This window comes from Martes martes, assembly GCF_963455335.1.
Source record: "Martes martes genome assembly, chromosome: 7".
NCBI classification, from domain to species: domain Eukaryota; kingdom Metazoa; phylum Chordata; class Mammalia; order Carnivora; family Mustelidae; genus Martes; species Martes martes.
This window is the reverse complement of record NC_137894.1, coordinates 107,002,761-107,029,762: the sequence shown is the minus strand read 5'-3', so window position 1 is coordinate 107,029,762 and position 27,002 is coordinate 107,002,761. Positions and strand designations below refer to the sequence as shown.

At 38.1% G+C, this 27,002-nt stretch overlaps 1 protein-coding gene across 1 annotated transcript in view; it reads right to left on the bottom strand.

Annotated features, from left to right (window-relative positions):
• Window positions 1–26,440, bottom strand: part of SNAPC1 (small nuclear RNA activating complex polypeptide 1) — a 38,900-nt gene extending 12,460 nt beyond the window's left edge. The window contains exons 1-8 of the mRNA XM_080809595.1: window positions 26,238–26,440; window positions 23,647–23,806; window positions 23,356–23,496; window positions 22,677–22,781; window positions 13,638–13,796; window positions 11,641–11,709; window positions 10,857–10,919; window positions 8,114–8,264 (exon numbers count right to left, since the gene is read on the bottom strand). Of these exons, the coding sequence (XP_080665721.1) occupies window positions 8,114–8,264; window positions 10,857–10,919; window positions 11,641–11,709; window positions 13,638–13,796; window positions 22,677–22,781; window positions 23,356–23,496; window positions 23,647–23,806; window positions 26,238–26,365 (976 nt within the window). The 5' untranslated portion in view covers window positions 26,366–26,440. The remainder of the gene's footprint in view (window positions 1–8,113; window positions 8,265–10,856; window positions 10,920–11,640; window positions 11,710–13,637; window positions 13,797–22,676; window positions 22,782–23,355; window positions 23,497–23,646; window positions 23,807–26,237) is intronic.
• Window positions 26,441–27,002: the final 562 nt, after the last annotated feature.

The window sequence follows — 27,002 nt, the reverse complement described above, 5'->3', positions numbered from 1 at the left end:
CTGGACATTGACTTTGTATCCTGCTACATTACTGAATTGCTTATGAGTTCTAGTAGTTTGGGGGTGGAGTCTTTCGGGTTTTCCATATAAAGAATCATGTCATCTGCGAAGAGAGAGAGTTTGACTTCTTCCTTGCCAATTTGGATACCTTTTATTTCTCTTTGTTGTCTGATTGCTGTTGCTAGGACTTCTAATACTATGTTGAACAAGAGTGGTGAGAGTGGGCATCCTTGTCGTGTTCCTGATCTCAATGGGAAGGCTGCAAGCTTTTTACCATTGAGGATGATATTTGCTGTGGGTTTTTCATAGATAGATTTGATGAAGTTCAGGAATGTTCCCTCTATCCCTATACTTTGAAGCGTTTTAATCAGGAACGGATGCTGGATTTTGTCAAAAGCTTTTTCTGCATCAATGGAGAGGATCATGTGGTTCTTCTCTCTTCTCTTATTGATTTGTTCTATCACATTGATTGATTTGCGAATGTTGAACCATCCTTGTAACCCAGGGATGAATCCCACCTGGTCATGGTGGATAATCTTTTTAATGTGCTGTTGGATCCTGTTTGCTAGGATCTTGTTGAGAATCTTAGCATCCATATTCATCAGTGATATCGGTCTGAAATTCTCCTTTTTGGTAGGGTCTTTGCCTGGTTTGGGGATCAGGGTAATGCTGGCTTCATAAAAAGAGTCTGGAAGTTTTCCTTCTGCTTCAATTTTTTGAAACAGCTTCAGGAGAATAGGTATTATTTCTTCTTTGAAAGTTTGATAGAATTCCCCAGGGAATCCGTCAGGTCCTGGGCTCTTGTTTTTTGGGAGGTTTTTGATCACTGCTTCAATCTCGTTACTAGATATCGGTCTATTCAGGTTGTCAATTTCTTCCTGGTTCAATTTTGGGAGTTTATAGTTTTCCAGGAATGCATCCATTTCATCTAGGTTGCTTAGCTTATTGGCATATAACTGTTGATAATAGCTTCTGATGATTGTTTCTACTTCCTTGGTGTTAGTTGTGATCTCTCCCTTTTCATTCATAATTTTATTAATTTGGGCTTTCTCTCTTTTCTTTTGGATTAGTGTGGCCAATGGTTTATCGATCTTATTGATTCTTTCAAAAAACCAGCTTCTAGTTTCGTTGATACGTTCTACTGTATCTCTGGTTTCTACCTCATTGATCTCTGCTCTAATCTTGATTATTTCCCTTCTTATGTGTGGAGTTGGTTTGATTTGTTGTTGATTCTCTAGTTCTTTAGGTGTAGAGATCTGGATTTTTCAATTTTTTTGAGGGAGGCTTGGATGGCTATGAATTTCCCCCTTAGGACCGCCTTTGCTGTATCCCTTAGGTTTTGGAGTGAAGTGTCTTCGTTCTCATTGGTTTCCATGAATTGTTTAAGTTCTTCTTTGATCTCCTGGTTGATCCAAGCATTCTTAAGCAAGGTGGTCTTTAGCTTCCAGGTATTTGAGTTCCTTCTGAACTTTTCCTTGTGATTGAGCTCTAGTTTCAAAGCATTGTGATCTGAGAATATGCAGGGAATAATCTCAGTCTTTTGGTATCGGTTGAGCCCTGATTTGTGACCCAGTATGTGGTCTATTCTGGAGAAGGTTCCATGTGCACTTGAGAAGAATGAGTATTCTGTTGTTTTAGGGTGGAATGTTCTGTATATATCTATGAGGTCCATCTGGTCCAATGTGTCATTCAATGCTCTTATTTCTTTATTGATTTTCTGCTTCGATGATCTGTCTATTTCTGAGAGAGGCGTGTTAAGATCTCCTACTATTAATGTATTCATATCAATATGACTCTTTATCTTGATTGATAGTTTTCTTATGTAATTGGCTGCTCCCATATTGGGGGCATAGATATTTACAATTGTTAGATCATCTTGGTGGATAGTCGCTTTAAGAATGATGTAGTGTCCTTCTGTATCTCTGACTACCGTCTTTAGTTTAAAATCTAATTTATCTAATATGAGAATCGCTACCCCGGCCTTCTTTTGAGGTCCATTGGCGTGAAAGATGCTTCTCCATCCCTTCACTTTCAGTCTGGGTGTATCTTTAGGTTCAAAATGGGTCTCTTGTAGACAACATATGGATGGGTCCTGTCGTTTTATCCAATCTGCAACCCTGTGTCGTTTTATGGGTGCATTTAGGCCATTCACATTGAGAGTGATTATTGAGAGATACGTTTTTATTGACATTGTGTTATCTTTGAAGTCTTTCTTTCTGTCGATTGTCTCTATATTTCTGTTCAATGCTATTCTTAGGATTTTTCCTCTTTTATAGAACCCCCCTTAATATTTCCCGCAGTGTCGGCTTGGTGGTTGCATAGTCTTTTAAGCCTTGCCAGTCTTGGAAACTCTTTATCTCTCCATCCATTTTGAATGTCAGTCTTGCTGGATAAAGTATTCTTGGCTGCATGTTCTTCTCATTTAGTGCCCTGAATATATCTTGCCAGCCCTTTCTGGCTTGCCCGGTCTCTGTGGACAGGTCTGACGTTATTCTGATGGGCTTTCCTCTGTATGTAAGGAGCTTCTTTGTCCTAGCGGCTTTCAAGAGATTGTATCTACAATTATGATTCCTCAATTTTACTATGAGGTGCCTGGATGTTTTTTTTGAATTTATAATCTTGGGGGGGGACCTTTCTACTTCTAGTACATGAACACTTGTTCCATTCGCAAGATTGGGAAAATTTTCATGAAGAACTTGTTCCACTATATCTTCTAGACTTCTTTCTTTCTCCTCCCCTTCAGGGATTCCAATAATTCTGACGTTGGAACGTTTCATGGCATCATTTATTTCCCTGATTCTGTTTTCGTGGCTTCTAAGCTGTTTGTTCCAGGCTTCCTCCTGATCCTTTCTCTCTATCTGTTTGTCCTCCAGATCACTAATTCTATCTTCTGTCTCAGTTACCCTAGCTTTCAGAGAATTTAGATTAGATTGGAACTCATTGAGAGCGTTGTGAACCTCATCCCTGGTGGCCTTCAGCTCTGCCCTAACATTATGAACATCCTCCCTGGTCGCTTTCAATTCTGCCCTAATCAATTCCGTTTGGTCATCCATGGCTTTCTCCAACCTAGCTATTGCCTGGATAATTGTTAGCCTGAATTCTCTTTCTGACATATTGTCTATGTTGATAGCCGTTAGCTCTGTTGCAGAAGGCCCATCCTCTGTATTTTTCTTCTGTTGGGGATTCCTCCTCCTAGTCATTTTGGTGAGAGATGACTGGACAGATGTAGCTGGATGTATCAACCGTGGTGCAGTCAAGGTGCACCCTGGAACGCTTCTGAGCACTCAGGATTCCCCACCCAAACGAGAGAAAAAAGAAAAGAAAAAGAAAAAAGAGGGAGAGAGAGAGACAGGAAAAAGAGGGAAGATAAAAGAGAAGGTTCAGCCCAAATGGGCCCCAGGGTAAGATTTATGACATATACAAACAAAAACAGACAAACAAAAAGACTGATAAAAGTATATGATGAGAGAAAAAATATATATATATATAAGCAAAAAAAGGAGGAGCCTTGTCAAGAAGAACCCCAAGTATAAGATTTATATACTATCAGGACAAACATAAATACACAGAGACACTGGCAGAAGAAAAAGATGGGAGCATGGTTATAGATTCTCGGTGTGGGCGAGGAAGGTTATTTTGATTCTTCCTGGATGTATCTTGATATCTTTGTTAAAGGACTCAACTTTCCTAAGAAAAAGGGGGATTAAAAATTGGTTCACCTATAGGGGTAGCATTGCTTGGAGAAAGGGGGTTACCTTGAAGTTTAACTCTATATGAATATTAGAAAATAAAAATAAAAAAGGAATAAACTGGACTAAACTAAATTAAAAATTTTTTTAAAAATTAAGAAAATAGAAAAGCAAAAGAAAAACACATGTGTATGTATCAAAAAATTCAGGTTAGAAGTTTATCATGGAATTTGATATACTGGACATCTCACTGTGATGGTAAATAGGTTAAAAAATTATCTATATAAAAAAAGAAAAAAAATGAACCAGAATAGTGGGAAAGAATTAAAAATAAAAGTTGTATCTATGAAGTATTGGTGGTTGTTCTCTTGTAGTCTTTTTTTTTTTTTTTCTTTCCTGATTTGTTTTCTGGGGGAGGGGGCTGCCACGTGGGTTTTCAGTCAATGATGTTCCCTGAGTTAAGTCCTCCCGACCCCCTCAAGGGGGTGGGCTCTGAGAAAAACAGTTTTTTCAGGTTTTTGTTCTCTGGAGGTTTTTATGTTTGTTCACTTCTTTTCTCTCGCCTTGACAGCTTTTGATGGTTTTTGGAGGTTTAGAAGAAAGAAAACTGCACCCCAACCTCCCTCTCAGAGAGAAGCCTCAGTCTGCTCCCCTGCAGGTGCTGCACCCGCTGGGCCGCTGGCAGAGCAGGTTCTGAGTCGCGGTCCCTGGGGACGCAGGATCTCCTGCTTGTACGCAAAACCTGTGGCTGTCTGGGCAGCTCCAGACCGCCAGAGAGGTTCCAAGCAGCGATCGCACACTGAGATTTTCCTGCTGGCTGGGGCTAAGAGCGCCGGGCTTGCGCGCACCTCTCCCAGGGGAGGGTTTGGGGCGCGGCGCCTCCAGCTCTATCGGCTCTATCGGCTCTATCGCCGCGTGGGTCCGAGAACACCAGGCTGGGCATTCGTGCGCGTTCTGCCGTCTGGTGTGGCTCCCAGCCCCTCACGGGAGCCGGACTCCACCTGTTCTCGGGCGCACTGGCGGCTCAGGGACAAAGACCAGGTTTCTCCGCCGCACTCTCTCTGGCTCAGCGCCAGGGGAGGCTGTCCTGGGTCTGGGGACTTAAGCCCTTGTCCCTAGCCGCCCCGATTCCCACAATTTCCCCGCGCGATCCTTTGCTCTTTTGAGTGCTTTCAACAAGACTCCAAGTTAATGCTGGTACCCAGATGCAGGGCACTCTCGTATCGGGGTATTATTTTCCAATCGGTCGCCTCTGGTGGCTCCCTCCCCCTTTTGTTTATCTTCCGATATCAGTCCGACGTTCCCACTCCACTTTACCTGCCCACTGGCGTCTTCTGGCCCCCGTAGAGATCCAGACGTGTATAATTCTGATCTCAGGCTGATTTCATGGGTGATCGGAGTTCTTTGGTAGGTAATCAGCTCACTTTAGGGTACAGGTTGAAAAGGCGCCTCCTCCTACTTCCCCGCCATCTTGTCTCCCCGGATTAGGTGTCTCTTAACCGTATTGGTTTTCTAATCCATGAGGCCCATATTATCTCTCCGTTCACCTAAATCTTTGATTCCTTTCATCGTTTTGTAGTTTTCAGCATACAGATCCCGCACATATGTTGTTACCTATATACCAAGCTATTTTGTGGTTTTTGTGTTGTTATACTTTAAAATTTTTTTCAATTACTAATTATTCCATTGTTAGTATACAGAAATACTAACCCTGTACCTTGTGACCTCATTAAACTCACTTACTAGTTCTGGTAACTACTGAGTAGAATTTTTGAAATTTTCTGTGTAAAAAATAATTTCATTTGTAAACAGACACAATATTATTTCCTCCTTTCTAATCTAAATGTCTATCATTTCTTCTTCTTGCCTTACTTCACTGGCTAGGAACCTCCAGTATGATGTATAAGGGGAACAATGTATAGTCATCCCTGCCTTGTTCCCAATTTCAGAGGGAAAGTATGGTTTCACCATTAAGTATGGTGTTAGCTGTATTTTCTTCCACGCAAATCTTTTATTAGGTTGAGAAAGTTCCTTTCTAATCCTAATTTTCTCAGATTTTATCATGAATAGATGCTGGATTTTGTCAAATATTTTGTTAACATATACTGAGATGATTATATAGTCCTTCTCCTTTATTCTGGTTCTCCTTTATTTCCTAAATAAACCAGCCTTATATTCTTGGGATAAACCCAAGTTTGTCCTACTACATTGTCCTTTTAATATACCATTGGATTCAAGTTGCCAATAGTTTGTAAAAATTTTTATATTCATGTTTATGAGGGAAAGTCTTTGTCTTTTCTTATAAGGTCAATAAGCTGGGAAGTGTTCCTTCTTGTGTCTTTTGAAAGAACAGCATAATATTCCTTCCTTAAATGTTTCTTAGACTTTCCAACAAAGCCATTTGCTGGAATGTATTTTTTTTTTTAGTAAACACAGAACTACTCAAGTGCTCTATTTCTTTTTGTGTTGGTTTTGAAAATGTGTGTCTTTAAAAAGATATATCCATTTTACCTAACCTATTGGCCTAAGAGTATTCATAATTTTTCCTTATTTGCCTCTTAATTTCTGTAAGGTTTGCAGTGGTATCCTTTACCTTACTAAATTTTGTGCTCCTACGTTTTTTCCAGGGAATTTTCTTTAAGATAATTTTACGCATAAAATCAGTCATTTGTAAATCAAGGTAATTTTCTTTTTTAAAAATTATTTATTTATTTATTTGACAGAGAGAGAGAGAGATCACAAGTAGGCAGAGAGGCAGGCAGGAAGCAGGCTCCCTGCTGAGCGAAGAGCCCGATGCGGGGCTTGATCCCAGGACCCTGAGATCATGACCTGAGCTGAAGGCAGAGGTTTTAACCCACTGAGCCACCTAGGTGCCCCAATCATGGTAATTTTCTAATTTTTCTGAAATCATGTCTTACTTCACTCTCCTGCCTAATTACATTGACAGGCAATATTAAATACAACTGTGATACTTCTATGTACTAGCAATGAACATGAGGTGGCCTTCTGTCAAATAACATGCACTCACACACATACTTTTTAAAACTGAGTTAAGATATAACCTACTACTTTTTTTTATCTGGAGCAGAGGCTGACAAACTGTGGGCCCAGGCTAAACCTGGCCTATCACCTGTTTTTGTAAATACAATTTTATTGGAATATATTCATTTGCTTGTATATTGTCTGTGGTTACTTTGCCTTAAAATGGCAGAGTTGAGTAGTTGTGAAAGAAATCTTATGGCCTAAGAACCCTCTGGTTCTTTATAACAGGTTTGCTGACCCCCTAATCTAAAGGATTCTTTTTTTAATCAAGAATAGATGCTAGATTTTATCAAATGTCTTCTTGGGTAAGTATTAAAATGAATTCACATTTTCCTCTTTAATCTATTTGTATGGCAAATTATATTGATATATTCCTAATTGCACCGTCCCTGCATTCTGGAACAAAATGCACTCAGTTAAGTTGTTTTATAGCTGGGATTCTTTCAATACACATAATAGGATTTTTTTTTTCAGAGTGAGATTGGTCTAACAGGTTTCTTCCCAATATCTGCCAGCCTTGTAAAAAGAACTAAGAAATTCTGCTTTTGAAGTATTTCCTGATTATCCTTAACAAATGTGGTATCTCCTCCTCTGAATTTTCAGTATACTTCAAGCAACTGTTACCAAACTTAATCATATCTGGACTATGTTAAGGTATTTAACTTTAATTCTCCTTCCACTACCTGGAAGGGAAAGGATATAGAAGGAAAACATTTATGTTAAAAGGCCATAACCCATCTTTATATACTGCACTAGTAGCTGGGAATGTGTTTTATATTAGGCATTGAATATTTACTAATGTTTCTAATGCCTTTTTTTCTCCTCCTGAGCCTGCTAATCAGATTCCAACTTTATGTATTATGAATATATATTACTCGTGCAATTTTTTAAAAATTAAACTATTAAAATATATAGTCATTTCTTTAAGAATCAAATACTAAGGTTAATTTGATAGACACACTATTTTAAAAGAAAAGGTACAGCTTAATTAATGCAACTAAAGGGAAATATAGTTTATAGAATGTATTACACCTGGCTCTACACTTAAGTTTAATTCACACACAAAAAGTATTTATAAAATATGCTCTGAACAATTTTATACTGATTTTATAAATAGCTATTTCACTTTTGGACGAATTATTTAATCTGTATGGACCTAAATTTCATCATCTATGAAATGATGAAGTTGATAACTCTTAGGATCCCTTTAAGCAGTAAGATTCTAAGGATCTAAGATAATTAATTCATTTGTTTATATTAAATCTCACAAAGTTCTCAAACAAGTATCTAATCCCTTTTAATAAAGAAAGAACAGGGAGGGGAGGTTGTAAAACAAGATTCATTATCCCTTGCTGAGTCTCAAAAAGACTTTAAAAAGTTACCTCTGTTTCTAGAAGACATCTTCCTTCCTGCTGATTTCAATGTTTCTTTGTTTCTTTTTTTCCTAGTTGCTTTGATTTGTCCTTGACCAGATGCAGAATCAGAGTCAGAAGAGTCAAGTTTGACTTGACGATGCCTTCTTGACTTGGATGCCTTAAGAGTTAGAAATCCAATTAACCACAATGAATCACAAAACGAATCCAACTAATAGACAATTTAGGAAAAGACAAAATACACAAAGACGGGGAAAAATAACTCATAAAAAGTACCATTATACTGGCTTGCTTAATACTTGTTGCATATATATATACTCTTATATCTTTATAACAGGAAAGGCTTCTTGCAACTGTCATCACCATCCACTCAAATTGGGTAAAAAATGTAGTTGTTGGGCTAAAATGTAGTTGTCGTTGCATGGCTGGGAAATAGGTATAAAGGATGAGTACTGTTTTTTACTGTCTACTAACCTAGTCTCCCTTTCTTCTAAGAACATTTATGTCCCCTAGTTATCACCATGTGTTTTGAGTGGAACCACTTGACGCCCAGCTCCAGGTACGTGCCACTCATCTAGTCAAAAGTTTCACATCACCACGGCCACTGATTTGTTCAGGGGTGGGTGGGCATGTGATCTCCACCATAGCTCAATTTTAGAATTCTGTGTAGCTATTAGGAAGGAAAATTCTCCCTTTCCATTGAATCCACAGCTGGAAACATGCATAGTTGGCTGTCAGGAACACTTGAAGACAGTGAAAGCAACATAAAAGGTGAAAAACAGAGGGACACTGCAAGGACATTTTAGTTATTTTCAGTCAATGAATTCCTTTACTTGCTTAAGCAGAGTCCTTACAGGATTTTTCAGCTAATGCTGAAATCCAGGTATTAACAACTATTAAAAAATTACCATTCATTATATTTTAATTATACCTCAATAAAGAAAAATCCTGCAGCTATGCTATGACACACTCTTGTAATACTTTATGGGAATTACAATTTAATTCTCATCATGTTTTAAGATACACACTAAACATCAATTAGCATATATAATGTGGGCATTTCTGGTTTAAAACAATTTGGATTAGTTAACTTATTGTCCTTGGTGCTTTCATTCAACAATATTTTTTGTGCTCAATTCACTGTGTGGGATAACAAATATGTAACACTTAACTAATCTGCAATCACTTTTAATTTTTTATTTATTTCTCTTCATTTCTACAACTAGAAAATGATAGTAATTTCCCACAGAAAAAAGAACTTCTATATTCATGAAAACAATCCAGGAAAAAATATGGGATTAAGCACATAAACTTATCCGTGTGCTCCCCTCAAATTCCACTAAAATGACAGTGAGAAAATTTCTGAATAAACTCCCAAAACAGAAATAATAGAAAACAATGGAGCTGCTAAAAAAAAAAAAAAAAAATTTGGTAGTAGGAACAGTGAGTGACAGCTGACTTAACAGAACAAAGTCTGAAATCTAATTGCATATATTGAGAAAGTTACTATAAACCTAACTGATCCAAGTGGATCAGGAATTAGAATCATTAGAAATGGGTCTTAAAAAAAGCATTAGTGTCCTGTTTCCCAACCTCAAAACTACACAGCTGACCTACCTCCCACAGAAAACAGGAGGCTTGCTCTCTGGAGAGGCTAAACCAGAGAAGCTATAGCCTGAGGAATGGTATAGCTGAGGAAGAGGACAAAGCCTCTTACTAAAAATAGAGAAGTTAGTGAAACTTGCATAAGGAATGGTAAGCCTCTTGATTATTCTCTCTGTAGGCTCCCAAAACATTGGTGGTTGAGCTTATTTACCCTTCTTTTCCCCAGACAAGGGAATGGAAATTGCTCTCTGGTAAAAATGATGAGATCCAACAAAAAGAAACACTGAGGTTAAAAAGTCATATCTCCACATGACCACTCTTAAATATGATCTGAACATTTAAACATTTGAAAACATTTGAAAATAGCCACCAAAATGAAAGAGATCAAAATAAACAAAAATAGGAACTCTGGGGGAAAAGACATAAACTTCAAAACACTGTTATTAACATCCTCAAGAACATAAAAGATAAAGATATTGCATCAGAAAAAAAATACATTTTTTTTAAGAAAAGATTCAGGGAAGAAAATAAAAAACCCTTAGCAATTAAAAAAAAAAAGTCAGCAAAAATAAAAAATTCAATATAATGATTCAGAAGATAGTTTAAGCAATCTCCCCGAAAATAGAGATTGAAAAGAAAAATAAAATAAAAATTCAAGAGAAGGAGCAAAAATGTAGCAAATGCTATCAAAGAAACAAACAAACAAAAAAAACAAAACAAAAAACCAAAAACTCCTCAGAAATGAAAGTTATCCAATCAAAAGGATGCCTGCCAGGACAGCCAAAGACAATGATGGAAAAAAGACCCACACCAACTTACATTATCATAAATTTCAAAACTCAAGGGATAGAGAGAAAATCCTAAAACCTTTCATGATCAGGAATACTAAAGGCTGGAAGACAATAAAAAGCAAAGGCATCAAAATTCCAGGTAAATACCAGAAGAGATTACTAAAAGAGAAAAAGCTGAAGATGGATTAGGAGTACAGGGGTGGAAGTGGTAGACCACAAAACTGCTGGGTTATATAAGCTCTATAGGATTATTAGACTTTTTAAACTATTCATGTGTTACTCTAATGAAAAATAAAAATACTGTTAAAAAAGCATCTGGTCAATTCCTAAATTATCTTATGAAAGAAATAACTTACCTGAACGACAACTGAAAAGGCCTTTGATTTTATTCTCGCTAAAGATTCTGCCCTTTCACATCTCTGGATAAAACATAAACAGGAAGGAGAAAAAGAAACATAAATATTAACAGAAACTATGGATTCCCAACTATTTGTTATCAGAAATAAGATCTGAGACAGAACATAGGGTCAAAGAAGTTAACATTCATTGGACTCATATTGACCAAAGACATATAAAAACACACCACATTCTCCTAGCAGGTCCACAATACCATCCCTATGGCTACTGACTGTTATTATTTAGGATTTAAGGAGGTTCATATGAATGAAAGCGTTGGTGATCAAGGCCATTCCCCGCACCCCCCCCCCGCCTATGCCCAAAAATGGTTCCTTGTCTCATCAACTAAAATGGATAAAAACTCTGTGGAGGCAAAAGCAGTAAATAATAGCAAGCCCTCCACACTGGTTGAAAGTCAGACAGGAAGTAAGAAAAGACATAATGCAAAAACCCTATTCTGTCTGTGTAAGGGCAGAGAGCACCCTCCACTGTTATCCTACCCTTTCCCTGCAGAAACACTTACCATCCTCGCTTCCAGTCTACACTTGATGTGTCTTTCATAGTTTCCAGAAAAGAAAAAACTAATTCTTCAGAGAACTGATGTTTCAGAATTGTCTGAGATAATTGTGATAATAGTGACCAAGGGTCATGATACTTGTATACAGAATCGGAGCCACATATCAAACGAAAAGAAGCTAACTTAACTATTGCCCCGTAAATAATCATATAGTGTATTTTTCTGACCTCTGATTCTTTTGAGTTTCCTTCTCTCTTTTCTTCTCCATCTTTAACTTTTGATTTTAAGGGTGGATTCTGAAAGAGCAAAAATGTTATATATACACATTTATAATTCAAATTAACTAAAAATCAATTGCAAATTACTACAAAACTAAACGATCACTTCACATTATTACAGCATGGTTCACCACCTGACATTAATATCAAGGTTAGGTTTCAGAACAGGTTTTTTTTTTGTTTTTTTTTGTTTTTTTAAAGATTTTATTTATTAGAGAGAGAGAGAGAGAGCACAGGCAGACAGAGTGGCAGGCAGAGGCAGAGGGCGAAGCAGGCTCCCCGCCGAGCAAGGGGCCCGACATGGGACTCAATCCCAGGACGCTGGGATCATGACCTGAGCCGAAGGCAGCCGCTTAACCAACTGAGCCACCCAGGCGTCCCTCAGAACGGTTTTAAAATTTATCAATTTAATGCCTGAATCCTTCTAACTAATGAAGGAAAACACACACTTCATACAGCAGTAAGAAAACTGGTTTATCCTCCTTTCTTTCAGGTTTTCAGAGGTCTTAGTAATGCTAATTAGAGAGCTTACTAAAAGACATACTATTAAAAAAAAAGATACTATAAAAGTACTGTAACAGAGTACCTAATAGATTTTTACATAAATTGCTTAGGTCATTTGTGTAACCCATTTGTAACAAAGTATTCAGTCTAAAATGTGCTGTCTCTCATTAAAATAAATGGGTGCACAAGAAGCAAATTGTTTCTTTTCCACGACTGTCAGCTCATCACTTTCTTTATCTTTTCTAAAATTAAGTTTTGAGCCAGCCCTTTTTTTGAATCAGCTCCTTTTATACAACGAAAAGCCAAAAAGTGGCAGCATATCTATAATACCACCTATGTAGCATTTGTGAAAACACTAATACATTATCAGATACATAGTAAGTCATCAGAAATTGCTTATGTTCTTTTATTTTTTCCTAAAAGGATTTACTAAAATAAGATGGAATAGTGGTTTAAAAGTTAAATTGAGCAAGGCTGATTTCCAGAGTAAAAAAGTTTCTCTAGGTGAAAAGGTTACTGTGGAAAATGGGCAGCCTAGCATCAGTATTTGGATCAGAAAACTAAACCGAAGATTTGTGGTGATGAGATTTGTAAATGGATAAACCCAGTAGAGGTAGAGCATGCCCAATCACAATGGAAGAAGCCACAACTCAGGCCTGGCAGTCTGCTGCCATGCAGAAAAACGGAACCAGGGTTTCCGAACCACTGAATTTTTAATAATATTTTTTAGCCTTATTTATTTATTTGAGAGAGAGAAAGGGCATGGGCATGGGAGGAAGGCAAAGGGAGAGGGGAAGAATCTCAAGCAGACTCTGTGCTGAGCCCATAGCCCAACACGGGATTCGATCTCACAACCCTGAGATCACGACCTGAGCCAAAAATCAAGAGTTGGATGTTTAACCGACTGAGCCACCCAGGCGCTCCCCCAAACCACTTACTTTTAAGAGAAGTTGGATGTCTGCAATTTTAAGTGAAGTCACAAAAATTTAAATTCTAGTGATTAATTCAATATTTTAAACCAGTGTTAGGATCAACACTGTATCAAAGAAACCACACCTGTGTGTAGGATCTGACCCAAAGACGGCCAGTGTGCAACCTCTGGAAAATGCTAAATTACAAAGATTATAATAAATCTGTGGTATACCAAGATTACAGTTACACTGATATTATATATAATGTATATTATTTAACACATATTATAGAACTGCTACTAATAATTGTTTAATTATATAATTACATAACAAAATTTGTTTGTAAGGTTAAATAACATCACATAGCTGATAACTGGCAAAGCCAGAGCTAGAAAAATAAAGCCCTCGAAATCCTAACTCCAGAAACATATAGCCACTCAACTAAGCTGCCTCTCAATTTTATCACCTAAGTCCAGCTATTAGTGTATAATGCAAATACAATGGTGAGGTATCCAACAAGCAGTCACATACCTTTCTGTCTTTGTGCCACTGCTGATGCTCCAAAACTATGTTCTTAATATTGTCAAAAAAATCATCCTTTATCAAGCTGAGGGCTTTGTCTGGATTGGATTTATCGCCTGAAATTATATGTTTCATGTTCTGATAATGATCGTGAACATTCAGCATTTCCTAAAAGTGAAAAGATGAGTTTTTTATTCCATTTTTGAGGAGAAACTTAAAGGCAAAATCAACACAAAATAAAATGACTAAGTTGATAAGGAATAATATGCTACAGTACGTTGAAAATAATATAATCATGCAACCAAAACAGCACAACTTTACTAATGAAGATATGATGCCACCTAGCCCAGTCTAAAAGTATTAAGTGTACTTATACCAGTGGGAATGTTCTATAAAATGTAAAGCACTATACAAAGGTAAAGGATTAAGAAATAGAAGAACGTGCATGGGCTTAGAACCTTACAGGCCTGGACACTCAAATCCAGTCTGTACCTTACTGTACTGCACTTTATGGAAATTACTTTACTTCTCTGAACCTCAGTTTCCTTGTTTTTAAGATTAGGAAAATACAACCTCCTTTATAGGGTTACTAAGATTATTAGTGAGATAACAACATAAAACGTCTAACATTGTTCCTGGCACATTTTGAAAACACAACAGATCATAGCCATTATTATAACCATATGAATAAAGACTCAGAAATGAAACGACTGGCTTAATGTCATATTTAAGTAACAGTTAAAATTAAAAATCAAAAGTTTCTTTTTCCCCATATACTTTTTTTAATTCCATTATAGTTAACATAGAAAGTTATATTAGTTTCAGTTGTATAATATAGTGATTCAAACAAAACTAGAAGTTCTGGTCCTATTCTTTTCATTTTATTATGCCTCCTTAACCACAAAACTAGAACTTATGAGTGGCAGAATGATGACAAAAATTCAGGTGCTGATGGGCAGACTTAATAGCATTTGTGCAGAAGGAAAGTAAGGAAGTATTAAATATAAGGATTATCAGTGAGAATGGGTCAAAGACTACACTAGGACAGGACAGAGTCAACTGAGGTATTGAGGGATAAGGATCTCAAAGCAGATCTGTGGCAAGCCAAAGACCCTACGTAGTCAGGATAACTTCATACAGAAGCTTCTAGGGATAGCCATTCCATAGCTTGGCCCTTCTGACCCTTCTCCTCAATCACCCTAAAAAGGACATGCCTTTATGCATCACTTCAGCTCTAAAATCTTCCACACCTGTTTGCTGACATACACAATTTTTTTAAACAGAGGAATCTTTAATTCAACACCTTCAGGACCTTCAATTCATACAGTAAAAGAACTTAAAATCAAAATTAAAAAGCATGTTCAAGAAGGTATGTTGAAAAAAAAAATTAACATTCCACCACCATATTAGTCTACAACCAAAAATTATAACTGGATTTAAATCATCTTTTTCATTAAGAGAATATGGATAAGAACAATGTAATGTCTTACTGTTCTAAAACATCCTCTGCCTCTTTATGATTAACCTCAGTACTTCCTGGCAATCCTTTCTGCTATCCCCAAACCTTCTTGTTCTTCAGTCTTTATTCCAAACTTTCTCTTTCTCAATTCCTTGAACCCTCAATGCCGTTTCTTAAAGTTCAGACTAATCGGGTCTGTTTCTCTTCTATTTCTCTTCTTCACAACAAATCATATGAATCCATTTTCACCTTCTTTCCCCAAGTTTCAAAAGAATTATGCCTTCTCCTGCTCAAGGCTAATCTCTCCACTGGGCTTCCATCATGAACTGCCTACCTCTTTTACACCAGGAACCTTGCATTTCCATCTTTCATACAATCTCCCCTCACTGAATCCTCATCCTAAGCCTAAATATAAACTTGAAGTTAAACAAATAATTAAAAATTGTTTAGGGGCGCCTGGGTGGCTCAGTGGGTTAAAGCCTCTGCCTTCGGCTCAGGTCATGATCCCAGGGTCCTGGGATCGAGCCCCGCATCGGGCTCTCTGCTCAGCAGGGAGCCTGCTTCCTCCTCTCTCTCTCTCTGCCTGCCTCTCTGCCTACTTGTGATCTCTGTCTGTCAAATAAATAAATAAATAAATAATCTTTTTAAAAAAAATTGTTTAAAACACCTACTTGGCAGGGATATTATGAGGAATAAAATAATCTATACAAAACATCTTGTTTAGCTCCTGTACTATACTATGTACTATGACTAGACATTTAGTAAACAGATTCCTTCTAACAGTAATTCTTATCTTTTGGTGAGGGGTGGGGAGGAGTGGGGGTTGGAGCATGAACACCTTTGAGAATGTGAAGGTAGTTATGGTACCTCAACCAAACCAAGCCCCCATATATATGAGAGTTTACCATACAATGCAGGGGGAAAAGGATACATGGACCTTCTGAACGCCACCCATGGATCCCAAATTAACAATTTTTGCTTAAAAACAGTTATTTTACAGAGCATACCCAGAGTACTTTCAAAAATCAATTTGTTGGCTAAGCATCTGACTCTTAATCTCACCTCAGGTCATGATCTCATGGGTCCTGAGATTGAGCCCCACGACCCGCTCCACATTCAGTGGGCAGTCTGCTTGAGAATCACTCTCCCTCATCCCCTCCCCCAGTCTCACACATAGACTCTTTCCCTCTCTCTCAAATAAATCAGTAAGTCTTTAAAAGAAATCAATTTACTACCTTAACTACAAACATAACAGATGAAATCAGACAGGCTAAAGCTATTAGAGTATGGTAGCATCTAAAATACAGAGAAACATTTGAGCAAATTGAAAATCTGATCCCTCTTTCACTCCTGATACAGGAAAAGACTGAATAGGGTTGAAAAAGAAAAAGAAGTAACATTTATCAAGAGTCCACTATGTGCCACAAGCATTATTCAGACATAATTCAGTTTCAATTCTTACAACTGGATGAAATAAGGATGGTAATCCTAATATTAAAGAGGGGGAAACTAAGGATTAAAGAAATTAAAAAACCTGACCTAAGCTAGTACCTGGTTAGACTCAATTGCTCATGAGAATTCTCTCTCCCTTTATGTGTGCATATATTCATTCTTTTGACATGCGAATATATCATCAATTACTAGGTTGTAGTCCTGGTAATGGGTATTGTTTTAAACTCAGGGCAGTGTTTTACCATGCATGTAAAACTCTATGACTCTCACTACTGATCCATGTAAAAGAAGATTTTTTTCTTAATACTAAACAACTGAAATAAAATACCAAAATACATTAGATGGTAAAGCTACTTTAAGACTGGCCTCTTAGGCGGAGGAGGGACAAGAAGGCGGGGAAGTAGGAGACCCTGTTTCAACTGGTCCCCTAAAGTGTGCTAAATATCTACCAGAACACTCTGAACACCCATGAAATCAGCCTGAGATGTAAGATTATACACTTCTGGATCTCTACGGGGGCAGAAGACATCAGTGGAGAGGGTGCACCTTGCTTAGATCGTGGTTGATATATTCAGCTATACAGCCCCTCAATCACCTCTCACCAAAATGATGTGGAGGAGGAACACCCAACAGAAGAAAAATCTAGAGACTGTGCCCTCTTCCACAGAACTATTGGATATGGACATAAACAATATGTCAGAAAGGGAATTCAGGGCAACAATTATTCAGGCAATGGCTAGGTTGGAGAAAACCAATATGAGATCCAAACTAATCTAAATACTCTAAGAGCTAGGGTAACTGAGGCAGAAGACAGAATTAGTGATCTAGAGGACAAACTGATAGAGGAAAAGGATCAGGAGGAGGCCTGGAACAAACAGCTTAGAAGCCATGAAAACTGAATTAGGGAAATAAATGACACCATGAAACATATCAACACCAGAATTATTGTGATCCCTGAGGGGGTGGAGAAAGAGAGAAGACTAGAAGATACAGTTGAAAAAATTCTGGATGAAAATTTCCCCAGTCTGGGAAATAGGACAAGCATTTGTGTCCTGGAGGCAGAAAGGACACCCACCAAGATCAATGAATCTAGAAAGATCTCCAGACACTTGATTGCAAAATTCATGAATCATAATTTTAGACAAGCGGTTCTAAGTGCAGCTAGGGGAAAGAGATTCCTTATGTACAGAAGAAGGTCCATCAGAATATCATCAGACCTGTCCACAGAAACCTGGCAAGCCAGAAAGGGTTGGCAAAACATATTCAGGGCACTAAATGAGAACATGCAGCCAAAAACATTTTATCCAGCAAGGTTGACACTCAAAATGGATGGAGAGATAAAAAGCTTCCACGACCAGCAAAGGGTAAAAAAGAGTATGTGACCACCAAGTAAGCACTACAAGAAATATTAAGGGGGGCTTCTATAAAATAAGAAAGAACCCAAGAGTGACATAGAACAGAAATTCACAGAGACAATCTATAGAAACAAGGACTTCATAGGCAACACACTGTCAATAAAAACTTATCTTTCAATAATCACTCTCAATGTGAATGGCCTAAATGTTCCCATAAAATGGCACAGGGTTGCAGACTGGATAAAACGACAGGACCCGTCCATATGCTGTCTACAAGAGACACATTTGGAACCAAAAGATACATCCAGACTGAAAGTGAAGGGATGGAGAATCATCTTTCATGTCAATGGGCCCCAAAAGAAAGCTGGGGTAGCGATTCTCACATCAGATAAATCAGATTTTAAACTAAAGACTGTAGTCAGAGATACAGAAGGACACTACATCATTCGTAAAAGGTCTATCCACCAAGAAGATCTAACAATTATAAATATTTATGCCTCCAATATGGGAGCAGCCAACTACATAAGCCAACTGTTAATCAAAATAAAAAGCCATATTGATATGAATACATTAATTGTAGGGGATCTTAACATGCCATTCTCAGTAACAGACAGAGTATCCAAGCAGAAAATCAATAAGGAAACAAGAGCTTTGAATGACACATTGGACCAGATGGACCTCATAGATATATAAAGAACATTCCACCCTAAAACAACAGAATATTCATTATTTTTGAGTGCACATGGAACTTTCTCCAGAACAGACCACATACTGGGTCACAAGTCAGGGCTCAACTGATACCAAAAGATTGAGATTATTCCCTGCATATTCTCGGACCACAATGCTTTGAAACTGAAACTCAACCACAGGAAAAAGTTTGGAAGGAATTAAAAACTTAGAAGCTAAAGGCCAACCTGCTTAAGAATGTTTGGATCAACCAGGAAATCAAAAAAGAACTTAAACAATTCATGGAAACCAACGAGAATCAAGACACATCGGTCCAAAACCTATGGGATATGGCAAAGAGGGAAAGACATAGCCATCCAAGCCTCACTCAAAAAAACTGAAAAATCCGGAACACACCAGCTCTCTTTACACCTTAAAGAACTGGAAAATCAACAACAAATTAAGCCAACCCATGCACAAGAAGGGAAATAATCAAGATCAGAGCAGAGATCAATGAGTTAGAAACTAGACATACAGTAGAACACATCAACGAAACTAGAAGCTGGTTCTTTGAAAGATCAATAAGATCGATAAACCACTGGCTAAACTAATCCAAAAGAAAAGAGAGAGGACCCAAATTAATAAAATTATGAATGCAAGGGGAGAGATCACAACTAACACCAAGGAAATAGAAACAATCATCAGAAATTACTATCAACAGTTATATACCAGTAAGTTAAGCAACCTAGATGAAATGTATGCATTCCTGGAAACCTATAAACTTCCAAGACTGAAACAGGAAGAAATTGACAACCTGAATATCTAGTAACAACACTGAAGCAGTGATCAAAAACCCTCCCAAAAAACAAGAGCCAGCACCAGATGGGTTCCCTGGGGAATTCTACTAAACATTCAAAGAATAATACCTATTCTCCTGAAGCTGTTTCAAAATAATAGAAACAGAAGGAAAATTTCCAGATTCTTTCTATGAAGCCAGCATTACCCTGATCCCCAAACGAGGCAAAGATCCCATCAAAAAGGAGAATTTCAGACCAATATCCCTGATGAATACAGATACCAAGATTCTCGACAAGATCTTAGCTAACAGGATCCAACAGTACATTATAAAGATTATCTACCATGACCAGGTGGGATTTACCTCTGGGATGCAAGGGTGGTTCAATATTTGGAAATCTATCAGTGAGACAGAACAAATCAATAAGAGAAGAGAGAAGAACCACATGGTCTTCTCAATTGATGCAAAAAAAGCATTTAACAAAATACAGCATCCGTTCCTGATTAAAACTCTTCAAAGTATAAGGATAGAAGGAACATTCCTCAACTTCATAAAACCTATCTATGAAAAACCCACAGCGAAAATCATTCTCAGTGGGGAAAAGCTGACAGCCTTCCCTTTGAGATCAGGAACAGGACAAGGATGCCCACTCTCGCCACTGTTGTTCAACATAGTACTGGAAGTCCTAGCAATAGCAATCAGACAAAAAGAAATAAAAGATATTCAAACTGGCAAAGAAGAAGTCAAACTCTCTCTCTTCACAGATGACATGATCCTTTATATGGCAAACCTAAAAGACTCCACCCCCAAACTATTAGAACTCATACAGCAATTCAGTGATGTGGCTGGATACAAAATCAATGTATAGAAATCAGTTGCTTTCCTACACACTAACAATGAAAACACAGAAAGAGAGATTAGAGAATCAATTCCATTTACTATAGCACTAAGAACCATAAGATACCTGGGAATAAACCTAACCAAAGGATCTGTACTCGAGGAACTACAGAACACTCATGAAAGAAATTGAAGACACAAAAAGATGGAAAAGCATTCCATGCTCATGATCAGAAGAATAAACATTGTTAAAATGTCTATTCTGCCTAGAGCAATGTATACTTTCAATGCCATACCGATCAAAATTCCACCGGCATTTTTCAAAGTGCTGGAACAAACAATCCTGAAATTTGTATGGAACCAGAAAAGACCCCGAATTGCTAATGAAATGTTGAAAAAGAAAAAACTGGGGGCATCACGTTGCCTGATTTCAAGCTTTACTGCAAAGCTGTGATCACCAAGACAGCATGGTACTGGCACAAAAACAGACACAAAGACCAGTGGAACAGAATAGAGAGCCCAGATATGGACCTGCAACTCTGTGGTCAAATAATCTTCAACAAAGCAGGAAAAAATATCCCGTGGAAAAAAAGACAATCTCTTCAACAAACAGTGCTGGGAAAATTGGACAGCTATGTTTAGGAGAATGAATCTTAACCATTTTCTTACAGCACACACAAAGATAAACTCAAAATAGATAAAAGACTTCAACATGAGGCAGGAATCTATCAAAATCCTAGAAGCAAACATAGGCAGTAACCTCTTCAACATTGGTCACAGCAACTTCTTTCAAGACATGTCTCCAAAAGCAAAGGAAACAAAAGCAAAAATGAACTTTTGGGACTTCATCAAGATCAAAAGCTTCTGCACAGCAAAGTAAACAGTCAACAAAACAGAGGGGCAACCCACGGAATGGGAGAAGATATTCACAAATGACACCACAGACAAAGGGCTGATATCCAAGATCTATAAAGAACTCCTCAAACTCAAGACTCAAAAAATAGATTACCACATCAGAAAATGGGCAGAAGACATGAGCAGACACTTCTCCAAAGAAGACATACAAATGGCTAACTGACACATGAAAAAATGCTCATCATCATTAGCCATCAGGGAAATTCAAATCAAAACCACATTGAGATACCACCTTACACCAGTTAGAATGGCCAAAATTAACAAGACAGGAAACAACAAGGGGAACCCTCTTACACTGCTGGTGGGAATGCAAATTGGTGCAGCCACTTTGGAAAACAGTCTGGAGATTCCTTAAGAAATTAAAAATAGAGCTACTCTATAACCCTGCAATTGCACTACTGGGTATTTACCCCAAAGATACAGATGTAGTGAAAAGATAGGCCATCTGTAGCCCAATGTTCATAGCAACAATGGCCACAATTGCTAAATTGTGGAAAGAGGCCAAGATGCCCTTCAACAGACAAATGGATAAAGAAGATATGGTCCATATATACGGTGGAATATTATGCCTCCATCAGAAAGGATGAATACCCAACTTTTGTATCAACATGGATGGGACTGGAGGAGATTATGTTGAGTGAAATAAGTCAAGCAGAGAGAGTTAATTATCATATGGTTTCACTTACTTGTGGAGCATAAGGAATAACATGGAGGACATTAGAAGGAATGGAAAAGTTAATTGGAGGAAATTGGAGGGGGAGACGAACCACGAAAGACTGTGCACTCTGAGAAACAAACTGAGGGTTTTGGAGGGAGGAGGGTGCAGGGTTAGGTGAACCTGGTGGTGGGTATTAAGGAGAGCATGTATTGCATGGCACACTGGTTGTGGTGCATAAAAAATGAATCTTGGAACACTGAAAAAATAAAATTAGATTAAAAAAAAAAAGAGTGTGCCTCTTATCCATAATTCTTGATTTCAAATTTTTATCAGAATAGCCTCATTGTTATTCAATAAGTTTTTAAATAAACATGTAAAAGGGAACTTAGGAAATTAATACATAATTTTATTTTTTTAAAGATTTTATTTATTTGACATACAGAAATCATAAGTAGGCAGAGAGGCAGGCAGAGAGAGGAGGTAGCAGGAGCCTGCTTCCTCCTCACTGAGCAGAGAGCCCAATGTGGGGCTTGATCCCAGGGCCCCGGGATCATGACCTGAGCCGAATGCAGAGGCTTTAACCCACTGAGCTACCCAGGTGCCCTAAATTCTTGTTTTATGACCTATCTAAAGTCAAATACAAATGGTCTTTTCAGTATTTGAATCTAAATACCCAAGTTCAAGTACAGTCTTCTACATCTTTTTGCTTCTCACTGAGTTTCCAGATTTATTCCATAAATTTTCATATATTTAGGGTGTATTATTTCTGATACTTTGGAGGAAAAATAAGCATTCTATCAACAGTTAAATTCATTAGAAAAAACTTCAGTATCCCATAGATGAAGGTATAACTTCAATATATAGTTAATAACAATTTTTTTAATTTCAAGGGCAGAAAAAACAAATTTACCTCTAATACATCAGAAGTGATAAGTTTCATTACACGATCATTTGGGTCCTTAAATTCTTCTGTAACTTCAGCTCGCTGAATTTTTTTCTTCATCCTATATGATAGCTAGATGATAATGAATGTCTTTTAAAGGATATTTTTTAGATAATCCATTTTCCAAAGACTACTAGAATTTTAAAATAACCTTTAAGATGCCATGCCATATGCTTCTAACTTCAGATGATATTCAGACAAGTTACATGATTTGCCAGCTGATGTCAGAACCAGAATTAGGACTTAATGCTCTTTCAATCTAGTGTCTCATCTGTCATTAAGACTGAAGAAATAAATTTTATTAGTGGAAGTTTCAACTTTTCACCAACTGACATTAAAATTCCTTGGTCCTCTTTCAGTAACCTAATGTCTGAAAAAGGAAATAAGCAAAATGGCAGATGCCAAATCTAATTTCTTCTTCTAACAATTTAATAGATGGCATTTAGAAACACTGCATTTAAAAGCAAAGACTAAATTGTTTGCAAAAGAAAAGTAATTAGAAAGCATTTTCTCCTATTTTAAGAAACCTTTCTACAAGTATCAGAAATTACATGGTATCTTTTCCACTTCATGGAGATTGAGGTACTTTATGAACAATAAAACATTAGTTTTCATTTTGAAAAATGATCTATTTTAGACAACATACCAATTTGGGCATAGCTGTAAAGTGAAATGCTTTGTCTAGTCGTAGTTTCCTAAAAATATATGCTGCATCAAAATGTTGTGCATTTATCAAATCTTGCTGAAATTTTAAAACTTCATCCCAATCCTTCAGGGCAACTCTAATCTATAAACAAAAGTAAAAAAGTTGTTACTAAAGGTAAATCTTCTTCGCAAATGTATTATATTTTTGAAACACTGGCATTCCTATTAAAATCAGTTTGCTGTAAAAATATTGTACCTATTTCCTATGTTGCTGAGGGAAAACAAGTATTACCTTTTGCTTTGGTTGACACAGTTGGGTGTTATATAATCCGTATAGTAGATACAAAGCACCAACTCTGATCTGGAAGGTGTATGGAGGTAAAAAATATTGCCAAGCCAAAGCTAACGCTTCTTTTGTAAACTTGTTCTTTTCTAAATTTCTCATTCTACCACTAGGAAACAAAGAGAAAATATATTATGACTCTCAGTAAACAAGTAATGAACAAAAATTAGAAGACATATATTCTAGCAGCTGCTAGAAACTGAATGGGCATTCCACATCTGATCCTTTCATGATCAAGCATGACCTAATTTTCTGCTGTGCTTCTTACCCTGAGGCACAGGCATATAGTAGGTAAACATAATGCTCTTTCTAAACCATCAACTTTACTTGCTGAATTGGAGAGCAAAAAGGGAGGGGTTACAAATTATTCCCGGGTAAAAATTTAAAACATTTAAAATATTAAAATAATCATGGTTATATTACAGAATAAAATACAAAAATTACATGCATTTTAATATATAACGGATATTTTCCTCAATACTCTCAGGGATTCACCATACCCCTCATTTGTCTTTGAGACACCTAGGTGAAAAAGTTAGAGAACCACAATACAACCTAACCCATGTCCTCCTCCCAATTCTGCAGGGTAAAGCTCACCAAAGTAAAGAGGGAGCCGAGCAGGAAAGCAACTGCCCTATACTCCCAAAGCCTAGGCTCTTCAAATAATAAATATACTAAAAGAATGCAAAATACCTACTGTTGTATTAGCAACCAAAGCAATTTCTAAAGAAATAACATCACTCTTCAAGTAGTCCTCACTTTTTTTCTCATTTTAGTTTTTCTTCATTAGCTAAATATTGAGGTAACCCCACCAAAATTTTCCTTAACTGCCACTTCTCAGGAGAGATGCACTGAAAGACCACAGGTTTTGGATGCAGACATACAGTTCTCAGTATCTGCTTTACCACCTACTAGCAGTTTGATCATGGAGATTACTTAACCTCCTTAAGCCTCAATTTCCCCTTCTATAAAACATGGATAATTATATACCTGCTTTTCAGAGTTCTTCTATGGATTAAATACATTAAGCTATAAACACATCACATTTAGTAGCCATTAAAAAATTAGTTCCTGGGGTGCCTGGGTGGCTCAGTTGGTTAAGCCACTGCCTTCAGCTCAGGTCATGATCCCAAGGTCCTGGGCTGGAGCCCCACATCCGACTCCCTGCTCTGCAGGGAAGCCTGCTTCTCTCTCTCCCTCTGCCTGGCGCACCCCTGCTTGTGCTCTCTCTCTCTCTCTCCGTCAAATAAACAAAATCTTCAAAAAAACAAAATTAGTTCCTTTCCTTTCATTAACTGTACAACAAAGAGCTCTCTATCCTCAAACCATGCAATGTACAAACTACATAAGCAATTATTATATTACGACAAAAAAGAGAACTTTTAATTTTTATTCAGGAAAACACAGAGTTTTAATCACAAGAATTCAGTCAGCCAATTATTTAGCTTTTTCACTATTATATATGTTATGCCAGTGGATACCAAATTCATCCAGTCACTGTCCTCAGAGCTCTATCCAGCCGAGGGAAAAATTTAAAGCAATAATAATAATAATAATAATAATGAATACTTAAGGAGTCCTTAAGCACTTAACATATATTAGCTCATTTAACCCTCAGAACAATGTGAAGTATTATCACTGTCTCCATTCTATAGATACAGAAGCTCAGGCAAACTTCCCCCCAAGTCAGGTTACTCTGTGGACTCATTCAAAATCAGGCAGTGGGGCTCAGTAACCATTCTACTACACTTCACAATACCCTGTGGTAAAAGTCCACAGATAAAATAAGAGTGCTCTAGGAAAAACAGAGTCTGAACGCCTTACTTTAGAAGGGCAAAGGAAGGCTTCCCTAAAGAACTGTCACTTGAGCTTAAAACCAAGTGAAGAAAAAGTGACCCGGCAGAAAGAGCTGGGGGAAAGCTCCGGGCTTTCGAAACGCCTGAAGAGGACCACAGGCAGAACGGAGCGAGTGAGTGCATGGAGGGGAACGGCAGGTAAAGTCGCCGAGATGGGCTGAGGCCGGTCACGGAGGGTCTTACCGGGCATGTTAGGGAATTTGGGAATTAGGGAATTTGAGCTTTATCCTAAGGGCAGTGGAAACCACTGGAATGGTAAGCAGGGGAGTGACAGGATCAAATTTGCACTTTAAAAAGGCAACTTTGGTTGTCCTATGAAAAATGAATTCCATCGTGCAGGGGTTTGTCCTTGCCTAGGTGTTTGTTTTGTTTTCAAACACGAGGTTCTAAGAGAACACCACTGCAGGAAGGGGAATGATGAGTGACCTAGGCCGGTACCAGGCAGAGGACATGGAGAGGAGGGTGTAGAAGGACGGCCAGGCAGAAATAACACTGAGGAGGACGCCAAAAAAAGGATGCAGCCGAAAGGAATGAAAGCGCCCAGGAAGAAGGCCCAGGAGAGCTGAGGGCAGCATTCTGAGACTGTCGCCTTTCTCAGGTGCTGCGACGCGCTGGAGAAAAAAGCAGCTTCCTACGCCACCCCCGACCAGGGAGAGAGGCGGGCAGCCGAGTAGAAACACCCACCAGAAGATGGTCCCGAACTTCATACTCCTCCAGAGCTCCGTGAAGTCCTCGAAGCGCACACTGTCCGTCTCCTGGAAGCGGCTGAGCAGCGCCTCGCAGTCAGTCTGCAGGCCTGGAGGAGTCCCCATGCCTGCGAAGCCCAAACACCACACGCGGCCCAGCCCGCCGCTGTCGCCGAGGAAACCGGGACCGGACGTTCCGCCTCTATAATTGACGCACTTGCGCTCCGTGACGTATTATCCGGGCCCGTTAGCTCCGCCTCCAGCCGGACTCGTGCGAACCGTGGTATTGCTTACTGCGCATGAGTGGATGCCAGTCTTTTTTACCTACTCAGCTCTCTTTAACGTAGGGAGCTAAGGGCAGTCCTTTAAATTTCATTGAAGAGGTTTGTATGTCAAGTGTCCTTTGAGCCCAAGAAGTATTTTAGGTCTGCATTAGGCTGGCTTGTGTAAATTGGCTTTACCCTTACTATCAGTTTCCTTTAAAGTGACCCGAGTGTGACAAGTCAACTCTGTAGCTAGGCAAGAACAGTTCCTCCTCCTCACCTACCTCCTCATGGAAACAGGAGCTAAAGACAGTTTACTAGGAAATGGACTGGGCTCGTTCTGTCACAGTCTACAACCACATAATATAGTGTCTAATGTATGTCTCTCTTATTGTAACCGTAGCAGTCTTCTGCAACCACAAGTTGAGAAACTTGAGAATATCTCCCTGCCGCCACCCATCCCCTATATTCATAATAATCTAACACAGTACTTAGCTGAA